This window comes from Heteronotia binoei, chromosome 21 (assembly GCF_032191835.1).
Source record: "Heteronotia binoei isolate CCM8104 ecotype False Entrance Well chromosome 21, APGP_CSIRO_Hbin_v1, whole genome shotgun sequence".
Lineage (NCBI taxonomy): Eukaryota > Metazoa > Chordata > Lepidosauria > Squamata > Gekkonidae > Heteronotia > Heteronotia binoei.
In genome coordinates, this window is record NC_083243.1 from 162762180 (window position 1) to 162785776 (window position 23597).

General features: G+C 41.8%; 1 protein-coding gene across 1 annotated transcript in view; it reads left to right on the forward strand.

The window, feature by feature from the left end:
* Positions 1–23597, forward strand: part of LRP5 (LDL receptor related protein 5) — a 182958-nt gene that overhangs the window by 23444 nt on the left and 135917 nt on the right. Inside the window, exon 2 of the mRNA XM_060262966.1 lies at positions 22992–23382. Coding sequence (XP_060118949.1) covers positions 22992–23382 — 391 coding nt within the window. The remainder of the gene's footprint in view (positions 1–22991; positions 23383–23597) is intronic.

Genomic DNA, 23597 nt, shown 5'->3' on the forward strand with positions numbered 1-23597 from the left:
CTTTTATGTCAGATCTGGCCCTCATAACAAATTAGTTCGACACCCCTGCAGTAAATCATAGCAAGAGGTGATATTTATCTGTAAAACAAAATATTTCAAGTGTGCTAATTTTTTAAGCATGTCTTATTTTAAGTAAAAAAAAAATCTTTAATTGTCCTTGTCTGTGCCCTTTATAAAGTTTATATGTTCACTACCTGGCATTACATTTTATGACACACATGCCCTGGCCTGACAAGGTCTCATTTATGTCAGATTCCGCCTCATAACAAAGGAGTTCAGTATCCCTGTATGTAGATCATCTTGTATAAAGATCTCCGTACTGCATATATTGAATGCTGTCTTAGACTGCAGTGCACTCATTCCAAAAGAGAAATTTTCATAGGAGGATTTTTCAGTTCCTTTCCTAATTTCCATTATTTTTCATTTGAAAAATTAGGGGGAACAAGTCCCAGGGTGGAGGAAGGGAACAGAAACAATGCCTCCCCCCATTTTTCAGGGCCTCAGCATTTCTTAAGAGCACTGGGGAAAAACTCTTATGAAGCAATTTTTTTCTCATTCTGGACTGAGTGAAATGCTTTTTAACACAAGGTTTTATTTACTAAAATGTGTCATTATTAAGGGTTTCATGCAAGACTATAATAATTTCTTTTGTTCATTGTATATTTTCAAGGGTATGTTTGTTTAAGTGTGTCTAACTTTGTCCACAATTAGTATGCTGTAATGTGTATGATAATGTGCCTTTTGGAGGATTCGGTGTTTAGTTTTGAGAAGTATTGAGTGTTATTTTAATGTTCCTCCACATTTTTGTTGTCCTCCCCCAAAGTGGAGGGGTTCCCAGGACTTCAACTTTTCCAGATATTTGTGCTTCTCTAGTCGGATTGCATCCAGGCCTGTAACTGTGGGAGGTATTTAGAAGCAGTTCCCCACAAATATGTCTTGCCCCTCTCTAAATGTGCTCTTGGATTTTGTCCAAATTGCCTGGGACTGAAGGACTGTTTATTGTAGTTAGCCTTTGGCTGTTACAAATCTACAGATATCTCAAGGAAAAGCAAAGTAAACTAGACGTTAATGAACAAACAAAGTAAAGCAAAAGGGTGTAACAACAGATGCAATACAATAGCAATAACATTGGAGATACACAAATCTACAACCCACAACTGACAAATCCCATCTTAGAAAATGGATATTTGACTCTGATGCTCGACTAGATCGGACCTTAATATTAAAACTGAAAACAGCACAATGGTCCAGATTAATTAAACTGGAACACACACGATCTCCATACTTAGTAAACATTTCTAATCATGATCTTAGAGCTAACTTTACCTCCTTACAATTCCAGTCAATGCCAACAGCAGTTTTAACCAAACTCCAGTGGCCCATTGTGTATGTATTTGCAGTTCTCATGCAATTGAGGATTTACTATTTACTTTTCTGTCCCCTCTATTCTAATCCAAGGGCCAAATTTTTAGATGGAATTCTGTCAGGACTAAGGGCTTATTCGGATGGGACAGAATGGTCAGTTGAATGCAAGTTAGTTGGAGCTTCTTTCTTGCTTTCCCCCTCGTTTTAATGTCTGCAGTGGTAAGTTAGAATACTAGCTATGTGCACCTAGTGGTGAGTGCATTTATGCTCGCCCACGGAGCCTGATGGACCCTAATGCATTCCAAAGGACTCTGCAGGATCTGATTCCCCCTGGTGGCCCGTTAGATGGTCTAGTGGAAGATTGGCCTTCTTTCTGCAGCCATTGATGTGGTTGCTCCTTGGAGTCTTCTTCGCTCTCATGATCACTCAGCTCCTTGGTATTCCGTGGAGCTGAGGCAGATGAAGCGAGAGCTGAGATGGCTAGAGAGAGTGTGGCAAAGAGCTTGCGACGAAGCTTCGAGAGCATCCTATATGTTCTTTGTTCATACCTATGAGATGACTATGAAAGTCATCATATTTTAACTTGTTTTATTGTTGTAAGCCACCCTGAGCCCACTTGTGGGATATAAATCTAAAAATTAAATTATAAATCTAAAAATTAAATTAAATTAGGTACAGAACTATAGTTGCTGTCTCTGTTTGCAGCAGCAAATTTGTCTAAGGAGTAAATGGAGATGTATGAGGGAGGGCAGGTATAGAAAAATGAATGCTTAGCCCAGGATAGCTCAATCTTGTCAAATTAAGCAGGTTCTCATTAATATTTGGATAGGAAGCCACCAAGAAATACCAGGGTTGCTACACAGAGGCAGACAATGGCAAGTCACCTCTGAACATCTCTTACCTTAAAAATCCTATGGGGTCATTGTAAGTCAGTTATGACGATAGCAAAAAAAGGGGTGTCACTCTGCTTGGTTTTATCCATCTGGTTTTAATCATTAATTCTAAACCACCTTGTTGTATGTAGCATGCCTGTGTAAAGAAATGCATGCCTCTAAACATGTGCAGGAATGCCTGATAGTTCACCAATACATAACCACTATCAAATTTTTGTCTCTCCCCCCCTCCCAATCTTCAGTTAGGGCTAAAGAGAAATGACATCATCCAACAGAAAAAGAAGTACTTGGTTACAGAAGGCCAAAGGGCTGAGAAGAATAATAGCCAGGCAGTATTTTTCTGTAGAGAGCATCACTGCTCTCTACAGAAAAATAGTCTAAATAAATCTGTGCCAAGAATAATAATGTCTGATTGCTGAGGCTACAGAGTGCACTTTTGCAGAGTGCCCTTGCCATGCAGTAACCACACACATCTACCTACCCTGTATTAGGGAATAATTTCAAGGTTGGAAGGAGTGATATGTCAGTAAGTATAATTTGGGACTCTCTGGTTTTAGTAATTAAAACAATGATTAATTATATCTCCCCCACCTTCACTTTTCCCATTTCATCTTTGATTCCTGCTGCGTAATCTTATGCCCTGTGATATCTCTTGAGAGGAAAAAAAAATGTAGGTATGTTAATTAAATCAACAAAGGACTCAACATGTAATCATAAGCATATCACTTTTTCCTAGATAGCTGATGATGTGGCATACTCTAGACATAGCCTTTTAAAGAGTAGTATGCTTGTGACAACTGCTGCATGTGTGAATTGCAGATAGGAAACCATAATTGGCATTAAACACTCAATTGAACATTTTACATTTAGCACATACATAATTTTCTGTTACTTATAGTGTTTTTAGTCTGATAAATAGCCAGTCTGTTCAAAGCACAAATGCCATGTTATATATACCTATTTATTTATCAAAATATATATGTCCTACCTTTCCTTTTGGTTCAAGGTGACTTACAATGGCTATTAAATATCCCCAGAAAAACAAAAAATAAAATAACAAGCCCCAAATCCCTCCCCCCGCCCCGTTCAAACCTTCTCAAAAGTCCTGGCAAACAGGTAGGACTTACAGAGCCTCCTGAATATCTCCAAAGAGGGACTCCCCTCACCTCTTCATGGTTCTGGCTCTGTTGAATGGGGCTCCCTGCTGGAAAAGGCCTGGGCCATCATAAGTGGTGGAATAACCAACAAATAGCTGCCTGATGACTGTAGCTGGTGCACAGTGGTGTGAAGTACTAATGGTATCTGAAGAAGTGAGCTGTGACTCACAAAAGCTCATGCCCTGCCACAAATTTTGTTAGTCTTTAAGGTGCTGCTGGACTCTTGCTCTAATATCACATTGCTGGATTCCATTCAGGATATCATGAGGCCCTGTCCAGTGAGTTCGGGGTGATGGATTTTCAGCAACCCTAGCCTCTCCTTTAGTGCACTCATGCTCCTTCAACATAACATTTCTTGTTATGGACAAAACCATTTCTGGCCAAGTTTTTAAGTATCTCCCCTTAAAATCCATCCATCTGGCTAGTATAGTAAATGTTCAAAGTAGCAAATAGGCATCTGCATATCCATGTAGTGTCTGTGCCTTGATACCTTTCAGCCTTCACACCTGCATGTAAAGAGTACCCAGTAGAACCAGTGCATGTTCAGAGTGTTGAATGCCACTGTAGCAATGCCAGCTCAACAAATCCAAGCAAAGGTTTTTTTGGGGGAGGGGGTTTTGCAAGCCAAACACAGCCAGCACATGTACAGAGTGCCCAAAGAAGGTGCCCCCATTATCCATTGTTTCATTGGAAGGTGAAAAAGCATTTAAAGTAAGGAACTGGGTTATGTTGGGCACTAGTGCATTGCACTGGTATTGCTCAGCACTCTGTACATGCAATGGATATGCTTGGATTCGTTGAACGGGCATTGTCACAGTGGCATTGGTTCCACTGGGCACTCTGTACGTGCACTGGCTCTGCTGGGAAGTCTGTACATGCACTGACTGTGCTAGGCTTGCTTTGCGCAGTTCCAGTGGTTCTGTAAAAATGCTCCCTACCTTCAGTTTCTACTGCAGAGACTCTCTGGTTTGACATCAGTCTCTGCTTTATTGCTGTTTTTTTCCTCCATTGGAAAAAATGGATAATGGGGCACCTTCTTTGGGGTCCACATAATTGAACCCCCTGGTTCAACCTTTTTTTTTTAAAACATGGAGGGGGCATCTTTTGAGTAGAGGCACCAGAAGTTATGCTGAAAAATTGATCCCTGCACACCCCCTTATAGATTTCCCATTATACAACAGGCTCTAGAAAGAGGCTGTGGGTGAGTGCCCCGGCCTTGGACACTCAGGGTCAATTTGCTGCGTCATCATATCGTTATAACGATTGTGCAGACGTTGAAGCTCAGCATTCTTTTTGTCTGCAGTGTGTTGTTGCTGTCCTTTCCTGTTGTATTCAGCCTTGTGGTGTTTAGCATCAGCGTGTGGTTGTGGTGTGATCTTTTTTTTTTTTGGAGTGGCCTGGTTGTGTTATGGTATACCAAAGAGCAAGGGTGGCCAAACTGTGGCTTGTGAGCCACATGTGACTCTTTAATCCCTCTTGTACCGCTCGTGAAGCTGTTTCCCACCCCACCCCCAGCCCGCCAACCACTTTCAAAGCTGAGAGTGAGTAAACTTTTTTTTAAAGAGGTGAATGGGAGCTCTCCTTTGGCAGCTAAGCCCTGCCCCCATCAGCCCTTGGGGCCTGGATGAGTTGGGGAGGTGCATCTGCCACTGCCACGTGCCAGAAAAGTAAGGTGAGAGTCTCTCTTTGTGTGTGTGTGGCTGAGAGTGGCTGAGCTGGCTTCAGCATGCCTGAAAGGAGCCATGTGCACTTCAGTGGTGGCACCATAGCTCTAGGTGGGACTGGGTGGGTGGAAGTCCTTTTGTTGCAGGTGGGGAGGCATGGAGAGCAGAGGAGCTGGCAGCGTGCATGTGGGCCCGGGAAGGAGCTTCCTCCTCTGGGATCCATCTGCACTTCTGCAGTGGTGACACCTTTGCTCCAGGTGTGATTGGATGGTTGGGAGGGGTTTTTTTGGGGAGGGGTATGTTCATTCCTTCCCCATCTATTTGCTTTCTTTCCACCTCTCTTTCTCTTTGTTCTCTTCTTTCCTTCCTTTCTTTCTCCCCCCTTTCTTCCCCCTGTCCCTATACACCCTCTGGGCTATTTCATGATAGAAAACATTGAGGGGCTTTATAATCCTCCTCCCCCCCCCATTGTAGTCCTAATTTGAACTGAGCCTGTGTATGATTTATTTTAAATAAACCAATGATGGAACTCCCAGTGTTGTGAATGGTTGAGCCTTGGACATAGGAAGCAGGTAAAAGAGCATAGTTAGGCTATTAGGAGAAATAAATGTAGGTAGAAGTATGCAAACAAAGTATTGAAAGTGAATGCATGCTAAAGAAAGGAAATTAGTGAAGAGAAATGGGAAGTTGAAGTTGGAAGAATACAGAGCTGGGAAACTGGAAGACCACAGTGAAGTGCATTACTGTAAGCGTAGGGTGAATGAAAATAAACCCTCAGTTACCACACACTGGTTTCCTTTCCTTTGTGACATTGATTTGGGTTTTTTTGCAGTTCTTACCATCTAAAACAGGGGTGGCCAAACTTGCTTAACGTAAGAGCCACATAGTATAAATGTCAGATGTTTGAGAGCACAAGACATGAACGTCAGATGTTTGAGGGAAGGAAGGGAAATTGATTACGTAGAGGGGAGGGAGAGAGAGGTGGAAAGAAAGCTACTTCAAATGCATTTAACTTTAAATGAATTCTCCAAGCTGCCGGCTGGCTTGGCTTGGAGAAGTGATTTTAAAAGCCTTCCCCAAGCTGGCTGACTGAGTGGTGGGGGCTTTGAAAGCCACACAATCTGTGTGAAAAAGCCACATGTGGCTCCCAAGCCACAGTTTGGCCATTCCAGATCTAAAATATAAAGTCATCCATCCTTCCACTTTCGAATCTAGAAAGATGTTCTTCTACTCAAATGGTAATTGGTGCCTGCTCATGCTCTGACTGAGCAGCTTCAAACCACCTTATTCCCCTTTTGTGCTTCTCCTTCTGGAGCTGCCAACTCCTGACAGCTCAAGCAAGATTAGCTTTCAGCTTTAGTTCTTCCCCCTCAAACCTTCCAGTTTTCTCTGTTTTTCTTGACAAACCATTTGTGTATGTTTGCATATTGCCCCTTGCTTCTTCAAGCAACTTGAGGATGCTTGCTTAATATCTAATTAATTTTTAAAAACAGTCTTGACATGCCCTGGCTTTGTTATGAAATTATACCAACAGGTGTAGAACAACAACCAGGTAAAAGGAGAGCTCTCCCCACCCCCATTTTCTCCATGGCTCAATAGCCAAAAGTACTTGCCAGCTGTAAGAACACTATTTTGAAGTTTAGAAAGTTGTGGTAGCTGAAAAATAGCTAGCAACCCTTGCTCTGGAGTGGCATCTAGCAAGGATGTGACATTACTTTGTGATGTCATGTCCTGTGATGTCACTTCCAAGCCAAAGATCAGGTGATGGCACTCCTCACTCCTTCCAATGATGTCATATCCATCACCAAAACCCTGACAGACTCTAATCTGAAGTTCTAACCGCTGCGCCACACTGGCTGTCATAGGGGGGCTGCTGTTGAACAGTAGCAAGCAGTCAGGCTAATCAACTCATGCCAGTCAGGTGGCATCAGAGGGTGCTGCCAGGTCTAGGGTAGCCAACCTCCAGGTTGAGCATGAAGATCTCCTGGTATCACAACTGAACTCCAGACAACAGATCTCCCCCCCTCTGAGGAAATAACTGCTTTGGAGGGTGGACTCTATGGCATTATATTCAGCTGAGGCCTCTCCCCAAACTCTGGCTTCCTTAGACTACACCACAAAATCTCTAGGAATTTCCCACCAAACTGGAACTGGCAACCCTATTCAGGACTGGGCCCAGTGAGTTCTTCCTCAAAGGCCAAAATAGGCCTGGAAAGGACCCAGGGGCATAGCCAGGATTTCATGTTTGGTGGGGCCCACAGCAGGATTTGTTGTTGGTGGCGGCACCCAGTTTGGCAGCCCTGGGCTTTAAGAACCTCCCCCCCACCTGTTACTGAAAAACCAAGCTTAGAATACTGTGGCTGCCTAGCAACAGCCACTGAGGTAAAACGGAGGACCCAGCAAGATGGGGCCAATAGGATATGAAGACAGGTTTCCCAGTGGCCCAATCCTCAGTTGTCTTGGGGCTGGAAGACGGGGTTGCTCTCTCTGGAGATTGAGCAACATGTGGCTCGGCCAATGGGAGAGTAGGCAAGTTATCAGCAAAATGGCTTACCTCTTATTTATATAGGATGTGGATCATTGACTATAATGGTCCCAACAGGCTATAATGGAGCTGAAGGTGTTTAAAGGTGTCACAGTCCCTTCAAATGCATTCATAAAGCTGCAGCTTCACCCAGAATGGTAGTTAAAGGAAGTTCATTCTCTTTAAATGCTGTTTAATTGTGGCTGTGCTGTTTTCCTGGATAATTCTGAATTTTTTGTGTGTTTTATCCAGAATTGGCTATCCTCAATAGCCAAAAATACACCTCTTTGTATATATGGTTGAAAGAATAGCTGATAAATACTGATAAGGTATCCCCCCCCCCCCCGGCTCAAATAGAGCTGAATGCATACCCTTAGCACTATATTTTGTTGTAAATAATAACGTTAGCAATAATAACAAACTTTAGGCTGCCAAGTAAAACCAGAATTCTGAAATAAATCTCTCTGGTTTCTGAAACCCCGTAATTAGTGCAAAAAAACTTAACCTATACAGTAAAGAAAATCTTGCTTGTACAAGATTCTTAAAGATATACAGTATTTGACTATTGAAAGCAAAATGCACAAGGACTAGCTGCCCATTTTTAAAATTATGTATGCCAGTTTGAAGAAGGTGATGCTTGTGATGGAGTGAAGGGAAGGAAGAATTGAGGTTGCTTTTATTAGTGTATAGCCAAGAGAATATATACTTTAGACCAGGGGTGTTGAACTCATTTGTTATGAAGGCTGGATCTGACATAAATGAGATCTTGTTGGGCTGGGCCATATGCTAAACACCACAAGGCTGAATACAACAGGAAAAGGCAGCAACAGCACACTGCAGTCAAAAGGAATGCTGAGTTTCAGCGCCTGCATGATCGTGTATGATGCGTTGTACCTATTTAAGATTAGGTAGCAGAGAGATAAACTTTTTAAAGGGCACAGACAAACATGACTAAAGATTTAAAAAAAAAACTTAAAAGATAACATGGTTAAAACATTAGCACTTGTTGGTCTTAAAGGTGCTTTCTTTGTATTTCTCCCCTGGGATCCAGGGAACCGGGCAAAGGAAGCTCTGGCTCTTTCCCTCCCTCCCCTGGGGACCAGGAGGGGGAGGAGCCTCAACCAATGGAGAAAATCAAGGTTTTGATCTGTAGCTCCTGTTCAATTGAGCAAGCCTTGCAAAGCAAGTTGAGATGCAGAAGGACGCAAGAGAGAGGGAGAATGAAGAAGATCATAGCCAATTGCTCAAGGGCCTGATAGGAGCCCTCCAGGGGCCTGATTCGCCCCCTGGGCCACATGTTTGACATCCCTGCTTTAGACCATTCAGAAATTGAAAAGTTCTGTTTCTAAAAGATGAGTTGCTTTAATTTATAGAACCCTATTTTCAAATGGTTGTCTCTTCTTTGTAATGCCCTGTGTTCTTTCTGGTTAATGGGTTTTATATTCTTGCATAACGTTGTCTTGATCTTCTTTTCCATTTTACTTTGTGGAAAAAAGTAAGGTGGTACTCTGCTATGTTATACCAGGTGTGTTGAACTCATTTATTAGGAGGGCTGGATCTGACACAAATGGGACTTTGTGGAGCCTGGTCATGTGTGTCATAAAATGTAATGCCAGGTAGCAGAGATAAAAACTTACAGGCAAACACAATTAAATATACTAATTTTTAACTTAAAATACAAATATGTTTAAAACTCTTGCAACATTTTGTTTAAAATGAAAGGTGGGGGAATAGGAGGATTTGGCAATGCAATTTTAAAAATAAAACCTCAAGAAAAAGCAGAAGAATCACAGCAGTAACTAAAAATATAAAATGGTCTGAGCCTAGGAAAACATGAAATGGCTGGTCATTGCAAGCTTCTTCTCCCCCTCCGCCGGGTCTACTAAGACTGGCAATGGCTCTCCAGTGTAATATCCCAATTTGACTATAGGTTTTCAGGTTAGACAACTAGGGACCAGTTCACAGGTCCACTCAACAGAGACACGCTGGCTCAAAGCATCAATCCTTTGTTTGCAAGGACCTAACTCAAAACCTGTTTGCAAGGACCCAATAAAACCCAACTGTGGGTTTCCAGGTCAGAGTACTCACTAGCAGTGTTCCCTATAAGCTCAGTTAGTGTGAACTAGCTCATAGTTTTTTAGCTTCTGGCTCACACATTTTTGTCTTCGCTCAGGAAAAATAGCTCCAGAGCAAACTAATTTATGCCGTAGCTGACAACTTTAGTGCCAGTAACTCATAAAGAAGAATTTTTGCTCACAAGACTCCATAGCTTAGAGGGAGTATTGCTTACTAGGCACCAGTTCGCAGGTCCATTTAGCAGAGAAAAAACTGGCTCAAAGTATCAACCCTTTATTTGCAAGGACACAACTCCAGGAAGCTTCAGCTGGCCATAGGAATGCTGGGAAGTTAAATTAAGCTCCACTCCATTGAAACACATTGCAGTGCAGAGAAACTTGCAAGGGAAATATGGATGGATTTTCCATTATGGTCTCTGTGTGCAGAGACCTTAATGGAAAATCTACTCTGCATTTTCTTTGCAGCTTTGCTTCCTGCTGCAGCTGGCAAAGACAAGGCAGAAAGAAAAGGGAAGTTCAGCAACCTCGGAACTTCAAAGGAGGGGGGAGGGGAGAAAAGAGCCCCTTGGGCCTGATTGAAGCCCTGGGTAGGCTGGGTGTGGCACGTGGGTCAGATATTTGACACCCCTGTGTTATACTGTCTGTTAACTTTGTTGAACTGTTTAGGGGCTGATTTCCTTCCCTTTTCCAGCATGATTTGGGTGAGACATTCTCTTGACCTGTAAGTAGAGTGCTGGGCTTGGGTGATGAGCTGAAACCTTTGGCTCTATTATGGACTTGCTGGGTGGCCTTGGATTACTTGCAATAGGAATTATGACCTGCTTTAATAGAATGGGTTGCCAAAATACTTTAACACTATATAACTTGCAACTTTTCTTTTATACAAGTTTGATAACTTGCTAGTATAAACTGTATTAGTAATTCTTGGGTCAGAATTCTTGGGTCTGTTGATCAATTGGCAACACTATTTTTATTTTCTGGTTGTGTCATTTCATACTTCTGCTAGGAAGATTATGCCCCTTCCGCCATTGACAACTTAATCTGGGCTAGCTTTCCTCCTGGCAAATTGCCTTTAATGTGCAAGGAGTTTTTTCATGAGGAATGTCCAAGTGTGGAGTTTATCATTTGTAGCACATATCATTCTGGAAAATTTTACCAGTTGATTTTACCAAACATATAATTGGTGCTTGGGTTAGTCAGATTGAAATAGATCTGTATTGGATGAGTTCAGTCTGAGTTGTGTGTGTCAGGTAATCTTCTGAGAGGTTCTCTTGAAATAATGGAGACTGTCTTGACTACTTAACAGTGCACTAGCCAGTAAAATATACAGCATATATGAAGTTGCCTTTAAAAATTCACATTTTGAGATGTGGGTATAGTAGCAATAGTTGTATATAGTAACACTTTTAAAATATAGACTTTTAAAGTGAAGGTAAAAACCAATTACTGACAACTGTGTAATTTCTGTGTCTAAATTATTCTTATAACAATTAAAGCACTTTTTTGTTTTCTCAAGATTTCTGATGGTGCTTATATACAGAATAAAGTATGTCAATGAAACTGTTTTGCATGGTAGCTACTAGGGATGGGCATGGAATGCGAAAATGGTGGTTTGTTGGGTTCGATTCAGTGGTTTGATTTGTGTTTTTTTCAATTTCCGGAATGATTTGTTGTTCATTGGTTTGTTCAGTTCAGGAAGGCATAGAAAGCCCCCCTCCTGAATGAGCTAGAGACAACAAACTTGCAGCAAATTCTTCAGTGGACTCTCCTCTACCGGCTCTCCAAGTTTGGTGTGAATTGGATTTTGGGGGATCGAACTACAGTCCTCCAAAGCAGGTGCCCCTGTCTAGTCAATTTCAGTGGAACTGAATGACAGGTCAAGAAAAAAGTCCAATTTGTTTTTGTGTTCTGGTGCAGCAGGATCAGACAGACCAAATCGACCATTTTTAGCACAAATCATGATTTGTGGTTCAGTTCATGCCCATACCTGGTAGCTACATTTTATTTTTCTGAATTTAGAGATGGAAATTAAGAGAAAATATGATGAAATAGAGAACATCTTATGTGCTCAAGATCCGATGAAATATTTCATCTAGTATTGTATTTTCCACCTTATATGAATGATGGGGCATTATTATTTGTCTGCTTTGCTGTACTAATTTTTGCTAATAGATTATAAAACCTTTTGCAGGCAATTAAACATTACAGTGACATTAGAACAACAGAAGTCTTTACTTGCTGTCAGAGGACAGTGATAGAGGAGCACAAATGAATCTCGCTGGGGAAGGAGTTCCATAATTTTCAGAATGAAGCATCTGACATTGTGAAAGCCTGATTTGCTAAGCCAGAAAGATGTGGTTGCAGCACCAACAATGAGCAGGAAGAGAATGGGAGAAAGCAAAGGCAGAATAAAACTTGGAGGGGAAGAAGGATAGTGGGGGAAGGGAGCAGGGGGCAGGATGAAATGGGAGAAAAATGGTTGAATTAGAGGGTGGCAGTCTGGGACCAGTACAAAGGGAAAGAGGTTTTAAAGTAGAACTGGAGCAATAGGAGGGGGCAATGGGGTTGGAGAGGGATAGGATTTCCTTTTCGTGTGAGTCATTGTTGGGTCCTTCCTTTTATCAACTTTTAAATCACACTAGTCTCAATTTAGATAACACCAGCAAAATGGATATTGTTTATGGTCCGGGGGTCAAACTCATTTGTTAGGAGGGCTGGTTCTGACTTTGTGGGGCTAGACCATGTGTGTCATAAAATGTAATGTGAGTTAGCAGAGATATAAACTTTATAAAGGAGACAGGCAAACACAATTAAATATACTATTTTTAACTTCAAATACAAACATGCTTAAAACACTTGCAACGTTTTGTTTAAAATGAAAGGTGGGGGAATAGGAGGATTAGGCAATGCAATTTTTAAAATAAGACCTCAAGAAAAAGCACAAGGATCTCAGCAGAAACTAAAATGTAAAATGCTGTGAGCCTAGGAAAACATGAAATGGCTGGGCATTGCAAGCTTCTTCCCCTCTCCCAGGTCTACTCAGATTGGCAATGGCTCTCTAGTGTAATATCCCTCTTTGGCTATAGGTTTTCAGGTTAGACTACTAGGGACCAGTTCGCAGTTCCACTCAACAGAGGCTCAAAGCATCAATCCTTTGTTTGCAAGGACTCAACTTCAGGAAGCATGAGCTTCATCTGGTTATAGGAATGCTGAAAAGTAAAGTTGATTTCCGCTCTTCTGAAATACATTGCAGCACAATGTTCCAAAAAAAAAATGTGGACTAGATTTTCCATTAAGTCTCTGGGGCCTATCTGTCTGGGTGCAGAGACCTTAATGGAAAATGCACTTCACGTTTTCTTTGCAGCTTTGCTTCCTGCTGCAGCTGGCAAAGACAAGGCAGAAAGAGTAGGAAACTTGGCAGCTTCGGCGTATCAAAGGATGAGGAGGACAGGAGTGGGGGGGGGGGAAGTCCCACTGGCCTGCTTAAAGCCCTGGGCAGGCTGGTTCTGGCCTGTAGGCCTGACATTTGACACCCCTAATTTAAGAGGAAACTGGCTTATTTGGGGGTTATACTCTGCCTCAGTCCTTCCCTTGTGTTGCATCAGTACTGAAGACAGTCTTCAGCTGACTTAATTTACTGTGGAAGAAGAAGAAGAAGAAGGATTTCTTCTTATATCCCACCCTATATTCTGAATCTCAGTCTCAGAGCGGTCATAATCTTGTTTACCTCCCCCCCCCCCCCCCCACAACAGACACCCTGTGAGGTAAGTGGGGCTAAGAGAACTCTTACAGCAGCTGCCCTTTCAAGGATAACTCTTATCAAAGCTATGGCTGACCCAAGGCCATTCCAGCAGCTGCAAGTGGAGGAGTTGGGAATCAAATCCGATTCTCCCAGATAAGAGTCCACTATACCACTATACCTAACTGGCTCTCTTAACAAACAGAGGTTACATTCTTCTCCAATAACTAGGATTCTTAATCATAGTATAGTATAGCCTGTTTAAGATTCCCAGTTACTGGCAGGCCCATAGCTAGGAATTTTTAAAATTTTTCAGGGAGCACTTAGCAGCACTCCTTCACAATCCCAGCCCCTCTCCCAATCCCAGGCCCCTGCTTCCTTGATGCGGCTCTTGGTAGGAATTGAGTGGGGAGGTTGCCACCCCTCCCGTGGGATTTGAGTTGTGGAGGGGAGGGGGTGACCTGTGGCTTTCCCTCCCCGCCTCTGCTTGAGGGCTGACCCCCCCCCCCCGGATGATTCAAATTGTACAGGAGAAGTGGCAGAAGGATACACTGGTCTCCCCATGCGATTTAAAGGCCTGGCAATCAGTTGGTTGGTGGGCCTTTTAAATGGCATGGGGAGGCCAGTGGCTGCTTCTGGAGGCCGTGGCAGTGGCAGGGATGGAAGGCCACAGGTGGGGGGGGATCCTAAATTGGGGTTCCCACCAGGACACAGCGCCACCCCCCCCCCCCCCCGCAGTGGCTACCAGCCTGGTTACTGGCAAAAATCTAATCTCTATTATGGCAGTGCTTTTGAGGATTTCACAATTAGCTAGAATTGGTTTGACTTCAGTCTCAACACAAGGGCAGGAGAGGAAGGGGGAGGGGGGATGTGCAGGCTCAGCTTTGTTTGAACAAATGGTAGCTTGTACGTGATGTATAAATTGAAACATAGGTTTGAGTTTTGTCAAAGGTGTACTTTCTAAAGATTTTAACAGTTCAAAAGTGTCTTGCCGTATTCAGATGTTTAGGTGTGTCCTGTTGAAAGTATAGGAGTTCAGATTACCTGATCTGTTGTATAAATTAAATGTCCACCTATATTTTTGGTTTCATTCCAAAGGGCAAATAGGAAGCACCTAGCTATGCCTCTGTGCTTTTGTGTGGAAATTCACCTTCTAAAGAAAAAGAAAAAAAGGATAAAAGGAGTGCTTTCCCATTCTTTAGAGGACTGTATTTGACAAGTTTAAACTCGGGTTAAATATGAGGGTTCATTGCATGAAATTCAACATTTAATCTATCTTTTGAAGTTGGTGATCAATGGATTTCAGGTACTCTACAGTAGTAGTTGCCAATGAACTGGGCTGGGTGCAGCATCCAAAGCAATTGAAGTTGTTTTGTTAAGTAGTCATATTCCAAACACTGAAAGACTTCCCTCCCCTTCCCTGATTGGCTGAGGCTGCAGTCTTGGCTACTCTTTACTAGAGGTAACCCCATTATATAAAATTTTTGAATTAAGCAGCACAATTTCATGCTTTTTAGCTGTGAGTGTTTTGTTTTGTTAAACTGTGAGGTTGTTTCTAAAAAGTGTCACCCCCAAATGCATATAAAATGAATAATAGGAACATAGTTCATCAATGTCATTTATACTAACCGTTTGTACTTAGAGTTTACTGCTGTGTCTCCTTCCTGCCTACTGTGTCTTCTAGATATTTACAGTTATCCTTTTCTTGATACCCTCTGTGTACCAAACCAGTGCAAAATCTCAGCATAATCTGGGCTGTGCATTTGCCAGTGAGACAACTAATTTGAGACAGTTTAAGAATAAGCATTTTCAAATGTCTCAAGCAAAAAATTAAAAATTTTGATCTTTGCTTTTGATACGCACCACTTCACATCAGAAGCTCAACTTCCAAGGACAAAACAGCAGCAAGAATTGATTGTTCAAAAGATTTAAAACTTTCTGGGCAGGGCTTTTTAAAAAGCCCAGCAGGAACTCATTTGAATATTTGGTCACACCCCTGATGTCGCCACTGTTTCACACAGGGCTTTTTGTGGGGGAAAAAACTCATCAGGAACTCATTTGCATATTAGGCCACACCCATGACAGCAAGCCAACTGGAACTGCATTCCTGTGCGTTCCTGCTAAAAAAAAAGCCCTGTTTCTGGGGGAAAGGATATTTTCACTTATGAAGAGGCTGTGGCACACACAGATAACATAGCACAATCTAAAGCAAGGGTGTCAGACATGAAGCCCAGGGGCCATATCAGGCTCCCGAGCAAATGGTTGTTGTCTACTTCCTTCTCCCTCTCTCTTGCTTCCTTCTGCATCACAGCTTGCTTTGCCAGGCTTGCTCAATTGCACAGGAGCTACAGAGCAAAGCCTCTATTTTCTGCATTTGCTGAGGCTCCTCCCTTGGGGTGGAAGGGGGGGATGGATAGCTTGCTTTGCCAGGCTCTCTCAATTGCACAGCAGAGCTACTGAGCCAAGCCTCTCTTCCTTCTATGGGCTGAGGCTCCTCCCTCTCCTGGTCCCCTGGAGAAGGAAGGAAAGAGCCAGAGCTTCCTTTGCCCAGCTCTCTGGATTGAATATGAGGGATTCCATGGGAGAGATACAAAGAAAGCACCTTTAAGACTGAGTGCTACTGTTTTGATCGTGTTTTATTTTAAGTTTTAAAAAAATCTTTAATTGTCTTTGTCTCCATCCTTTATAAAGTTTATATCTCTGCTACCTGGCATTACATTTTATGACACACATGGCCTGGCCCGACAGGGTCTCATTTATGTCAGATTTGACCTTCATAACAAATGAATTTGACGCCCCTGAAAGACTTTAATTGGATTTTAACTCACCCTTCCTCTGAGTTCCGTTTTGTAATAGGTTAGCTAAGAGAGAGTATGACTCTCAGTGTCATTCATTGAGCTTCAGGGCAGAATAGGGATTTGAACCCAGCTCTCCCCAGTCCTAGTCTGATACTCTGACCAACAGACTATGCTGAGGTAGATCCAGTCTAATGAGTTTTTCCCCCAGTGCATTCCCCAGTACCTTAAGAATGAAATGGACTGGGAGAAGAGAGACAAGACATGGTGATTGTCATGGGGACCTGAGCAGAACTTCATATTCCCTTCTACTTATTGGGGTCACCTTAGAAGAGTATGATGGAGTTGCTAGGTTGTTGATTTAGCATTTGGGAGAACCAGTTTTGAAGCCTCACTCTGCTATGGAAACTTGTTTGGTGACAGTGGGCCTGTCCTGCAGCCTGTGAGGTATGACTCATACTACAAATGTTACCTCTGCAAAGTTTTCACTTCCAGCGGGGTGTCCTCTCTGTTTAACTGTGGAAATGTAATCTGTATATCTGGCTTTAAAAAGTAGCCAAAAAAGCCCACTCACTGAATACATTTTTGTTCAGATTAGTTTTCATTGAAGCATTTTCTCAATCTGGTTGCTTATAAAAGCAACTGTGTAAGCCTTTGTTTCCTGTTATATGATGTAAGTTGCGCCATCACTGTATATTCAACACACATACTTATACTGGAAGGAGAATCAAGTGCCTTCCTGATCCATCGCAGTTCAGCTTTGGCATTTTGCTACTTATTTTTGTTTGTGAAGTTTTTGGCCCTGGAGCGTCTTCAGGGTAGTGATGAAGAAATGAGAAATGCCACCAAGCTGAATGCATGTTTACCTTTTCTGGAATTTGGAGATTGCTATTAATGTGTATAAGTGTATAAGTAATATGTATTAATACTATAATTTATTTATTTCATTAATACCCTGCCTTTTCCCCAAATAATGACCCGAAGCCAGTGTAGTATAGTGGATAAGAGGGCCAGCATTGCATCTGGGAGACCTGGGTTTGAATCCCCACTCATACCATGGAAGTTTGCTGGTTAACTTTGGCCAGTCACACTTGCTTAGCTAGCCATGTCTCATCGGGTTGTTATGAGGGTAAAATGGAGGAGAGGAGTATGGCGTAAGCTGCTTTGGATTCCCATTGGAGAGAGGTGGGGCATAAATGCATTAAATAAATAATGATATATTATAAAGTACTTATATTGTTCTTTCCTACATTTTATATTGACAGAAACTCTGTGAGATAGGTTAGGCTGAGTGTGTGTGCTGCCCCAAGGTCATCCAGCAAGTTTCCGTGGCAGAACCTGGGGTCTCACAGATCCTAGTCTGGCCCTCTGTCCACCACACCATACTGTAGTGTAGAGAGATAAGATGCTGGTTGCTTTTCTTCCTCCAGCACCAAACTGGGGAGGGGAAGAGATCAGAAGTTTTCTCTCAGCTGGGAGTCTGCTTCTGCTTCTTCCTACTGCAAGTCTAGGATCTAGGGACATGCTGAAAGATCAGAAGCCTGTTCCCAGCTGTATCATCTTCTGACCAACACAGCACCTGCAGACCTGTTCACAGTGTGATCCTGAGTGCTGAACTGGAGGTGTTTGCTGAACAGGTTTGCTGTGAAATTCACTGCATCTTCAGCATCTTTACTCTGTATGCATTTAAGAATCTGGAAGGTCAGCTGAAGTTACAGACATGTTCATAGGGAGCCAGCAGAAGTAATCTAATAGCTGTTGCTAAAACTTGTGCAATTGCTGCACAGAGCTTAAAGTGACAAATAATTTTGCAGTGAACATTTCTGTGTTAAATTACATTGGAAAGCTGTAGAATTAATTGGGTAAGTCCTGAAGGGAATTTTTGTTGTAGTAGTTAGTGCCCCCTTCTGGAACACAGGAATTCCATTTAGTTAATTACATTAGTGTTACTTCTGTCCTGTATTGGCAGCAGTCTAATTATGGGATATAAACTTGTTTTACATAACTGTAATGTTATCTAAAAATAACCACGCTAATTAGGTACCGTGTACCTATGTTGTACAGGCTAGTATGGTATGGGAAGGTGGTGTTCTAATGGCCATTTACCTCCCCCCCCCCCCAAAAAAGGATGTGGAACATCAACCATCAGATCTCTCTCTTTTAAAAATGTTACTTCTACTGTATTTATGTGCATATCATTTAACACTAGGGCTATCAATTAGTTAAAGAATTTTAGATAATTCTTCATCTACTTTTTGAGTGATACGTCCAAAAGACACCTGTAGTATTTAGTAAAATGTAAAGATATTTAAAGTGAAAGTGAGTAGAAAGTGAGTGGTTCCATGCTCTTTAATTTGTTCATAAATGATTTGGAGTTGAGAGTAAGCAGTGAAGTGGCCAAGTTTGCGGATGACACTAAATTGTTCAGGGTGGTAAGAACCAGAGAGGATTGTGAGGAACTCCAAAGGGATCTGTTGAGACTGGGTGAATGGGCGTCAACATGGCAGATGAGGTTCAATGTGGCCAAGTGCAAAGTAATGCACATTGGGGCCAAGAATCCCAGCTGCAAATACAAGTTGATGGGGGTGTGAACTGGCAGAGACTGACCAAGAGAAAGATCTTGGGGTCGTGGTAGATAACTCACTGAAAATGTCAAGACAGTGTGCGTTTGCAATAAAAAAGGCCAACGCCATGCTGGGTATTATTAGGAAGGGACTTGAAAACAAATCAGCCAGTATCATAATGCCCCTGTGTAAATCGATGGTGCGGTCTTATTTGGAATACTGTGTTCAATTCTGGTCACCGCACCTCAAAAAGGATATTATAGCATTGGAAAAAGTCCAAAATAGGGCAACTAGAATGATTACAGGTTTGGAACACTTTTTCTATGAAGAAAGGTTAAAACGCTTGGGGCTCTTTAGCTTGGAGAAACGTCGACTGCGGGGTGACATGATAGAGGTTTACAAGATTATGCATGGGATGGAGAAGGTAGAGAAAGAAGTCCTTTTCTCCCTTTCTCACAATACAAGAACTCGTGGGCATTCAATGAATTTGCTGAGCAGTCGGGTTAGAATGGATAAAAGGAGGTACTTCTTCACCCAAAGGGTGATTAACATGTGGAATTCACTGCCACAGGAGGTGGTGGCGGCTACAAGCATAGCCAGCTTCAAGAGGGGGTTAGATAAAAATATGGAGCAGAGGTCCATCAGTGGCTATTAGCCACAGTGTGTGTGTGTGTGTGTATATATTTATATAAATAAATTTTTAGCCACTGTGTGATACAGAGTGTTGGACTGGATGGGCCATTAGCCTGATCCAACATGGCTTCTCTTATGTTCTTACTTGCTGTGACTGTCAAAATCTCTCATCCACTTTTATTTACTTTCAAAATTTCTATTATAGTAATTTTGTAGAATCAAAATAAGCATGTGCCATTAGCATATGGCTCCACTAATTAAAATGCAAGGTTGATTGTAATTAACTAAAGTTTGTTAAATCTGATAATTAAAGTTTTGAATGCTGTTAGATGTGCATTCCAAAAGAGGTTATGTACAGTTTATTTAAAATATTTCATAGTACCTTCACTAGTGATTAGGGATGCAGAACTGCAAAGGTATTAGACATGATCAAAATTGCTTTGCCTCCTGACCTTTTTGGGGAAATTGAAATGTATGCAGTACATACTTTTCCTTTTATGGGACCTGAAAGTATAAATGTCGTACTTTTGTATAAGAAATTGTAGATATGCCCAATACTTGAGAGGGACTTGAAAACTGCTGTACCCTATACTAGCTTGTCATATATGTCTTATTTTTGCCATCTGAGAGACAGGAAAAGAAAAGAAGCTGAAGGTAGAAACCAAAATCTGTAGTAAACAAAAGGAAGCATAATATCTCATAATGGATAGGAGTCGGACTACCAGCGTATTTGGATATCCAATTAAACTTTATAACACTTACATCACTGAACTCTTTAATCATGTGTTTTAAACACGTTATAGTATATTGTTATTGAAATTATTCCCATGCAAATTATAACTATTCTTCAAATGAAATTGTATATTTCTACAGTAAGCATAGGAATTAATTGCTGTATAACGCTGTCAGTAGTACTAACATTAAAAAATTATACATTAAATAAAATGTCTTTAAAAGGATTTCGCTCCAAAAAGGGGGAAAAAAATCATAGGAGTTTTTTTCATCGATTCCCGCAAATTTCATAGTTTGCAATGGAAAAAGCCCCATGGTAGGGGGTCTGAAACAGCCACTCCCCTCCCCCATTGTCACTTTTGAGGTCTTCACATACCACCACAGTAAGCTTAAGGCAGCTCATAAAGGTCTGAAGCAACAGAGAACAGGTAATTAAAACAAAAAAAACCCAATTAAATGTTACAATTAACACCCTTTCCCACAATTCAACTACAGCATAGTGCCACAGTCCTCTTCATGGTTTAATATGTTTAAAGAATACTTGAGAACTACTGCCTACACCATACTCTGCCTACATCACACACCAAGCACTGTGTAGAGAGAGGCTAGATAAAACATTTAGGTATCGGTCAGCAAGTGCTTGACACTTTAAAGGTTTGTCACCTGTGAGATGTTGCCTGCTCCCCTTCCTTGGTAAAATATGATTATAACCTTATCTGCCCTAGATACTAAGGAGGAGAACAGAGATTTAACACAACATGAAATAAGTTTACTTTTCTGGGAAGGGAGCAGAAGTTGTGGGAATTCATGATCAGCTGTACACAAATGTAACTTATTCAAGGACTGATACATGAAGATAGTTTCTTTACAAAATATGTTTCAGTGTGGAGAGTTGGCTAGGAAGTACCACAGTACTTTCTGAATGGCAAGTGACAAGTTTTCCAAACTTTTAAATCTGCAGACCTTGGTCTGCCCTATAGTTTTCTCATGTTTCAGAAAGACTGCACCTGTGAGCTTTAAACCAATGGATACTACTCCAGGTCATAACACTAATCCAGTCTATTTCCACATGAAGGCATAGCATTGAAGATCCCCTGAATTTAGGGGGAGGTATTTGTGAGTTTCCTGCATTGTGCAGGGGGTTGGATTAGATGACCCTGGAGGTCCCTTCCAACTCTATGATTCTAGATTCTAAAATAGAACCAAATCTCTAATCTGCCTAAAGGACTTCTTTAACCTAGCTGCCCAAGTGGCAAACTCTTCTTTTTCTTTCCATCCGTTTCCCCTCCCCTCCAAATGTTCCAAGGGCTCTAATGGCTGGCTTTGTGTGGCATGGTCAGGAAGGAAGATAATTTTTGTAGCAGACAATAATACTCCAACAGAAATCCCAAACTGTCCCTTGTAATAGGATTCTTAGTAGCTATGAGGATGATAATATTACTGTGTATTAAAACTAAACCAACAAGTTGACAGTTTATGTGGCGGCTGGGCCTGCATTACCTGGCGGGCCCCGCTCTGCCTACCACTCCTGCAATTCTGACCTGATACCTGAAGAGCCGTTCCACTCCACTGTCTCAGGGTATTGCTGCCACCGCTGTCCCTGTCTTGGACCCTAGTTGGGTGGGACAGCCTCCTAACCTCCCTCTGGCATCACTAGGAACCTACCTCAGGGTTTCCCAAAGGTATTTGGGGCTCCCCTGGAGACTTGGTAACTGTCCATCTTACTATTTTTCTCCTTCCTAGGGCTTTCCTGACTCACTCCTAGTGTTTCCAAGTGGTTGGGGGAACTATGTGGTACAGAGGGACCTCACTCCTTCAGCAATCGAAGGATTTATTTAAAACTCACAACTATATACAGGTACATCAGAAGTGAATGGAAGAAATAAAATAACATGGACAAAAACGCTTCATCTCTCTCCCTACTCTAAACTCATGCCCTATCTAGGTGGTATGCAGTGCAGATACATTACTTTGTTACTCTGGGGTAAGCTGGTCTTATCCCCCCAAAATGGCCACCATCTCTGGTCCGGGAGCAGATCTATATATGCCTCTGCCTCTTTCAAGCTCCAACCAACTGCTCCCCACCCAAAAATTCAATGATATATACAGCATTTCCCACCCAGGAACTGGATATCCATCCTGCAGCATTCTGGGGCAGATCTCCTCATAACCTTGATGGATTTTGCTGTTCTCTCTAGGGAGTTGCTCTCAGATTACTGGTTGGAAATAGGAGAGGAGGGGGGAATGAGGTGGAGATTAGGCCAAGGCCTACCTAAAGTTTGGTAGTCTCCTCCCTTCCAGCCCACAGAAAATTAAACCTACACACAAATGGCATTTCTCCACAGTTTAGATTCTTATGCTACTGTATGGTGCCTGATTATATAATGAAAACAGTGCCTTTGTCATCATGTAGAGTTCTATGCGCTAGTTGTAGTTAGTGGATGCAGAAGGCTGTGTACCGATAGCTACAGCCCTCAGAAATCTGTTTAGAATGCAAGGCACAGAATCCCAAAGTTTGCAGTTAGATTGTGAAATACTTGCAGCAACTAACATCATGAATAAGTAGAACCTAAACCCAAATGGGTAGAAGCCATACCCATTGTACTTTTTTGAAACTTAACAAGATCCTGTCCACCTCCCATGTCATGAAAGACTAGTAGTTTGATTTATTTTTTAAAGCCGTGTGTTTAGCAGATACCATCAGATTGCATGCTTGCATGGCAAAACCACAGGTTTTTTTAAACAAACAAACAAAACTAAAACAGTGTTTAGTATCACAGCTTTACTTTATTAAGAAAATGTTGACAAAGGGGAAGACATTATAACATTATATATCTTTTTCTTCCATAGCTTCTCCTCTGTTGCTTTTTGCTAACCGTCGAGATGTCAGACTGGTGGATGCTGGAGGAGTGGAGTCTACTATCGTTGTCAGTGGTTTAGAGGATGCTGCTGCAGTTGACTTCCTGTATTCACAAGGTGTCATTTATTGGACAGATGTGAGCGAAGAAGCCATCAAACAGACGTATTTTAACCAAAGTGGTAACATGGTACAGAATGTCATTGTTTCAGGCCTGGTTTCCCCAGATGGACTGGCATGTGACTGGATTGGGAGAAAATTGTACTGGACAGATTCTGAAACTAATAGGATAGAAGTTGCTAATCTCAATGGAACATCTAGAAAAGTTCTCTTTTGGCAAGACCTTGACCAGCCAAGGGCAATAGCCCTGGATCCAGCTCATGGGTAAACCTTTTATAAACTGTTTTGGGTGTTGGTTTGCAGGTTCATAATTGTTTTAGTTAGAATTTCTTTGCCTCTGAACAAAAATATAATCTTGTTTCAAACTTTACTTTCTCAAGGTATTTTTCTCTGCACATATGTTTAGACATAAATAAAAGATGGGAAAGAATGATAGACATTGCCAAAGTGCCAAGAAAAACATTTAGTTGGTCTCATTT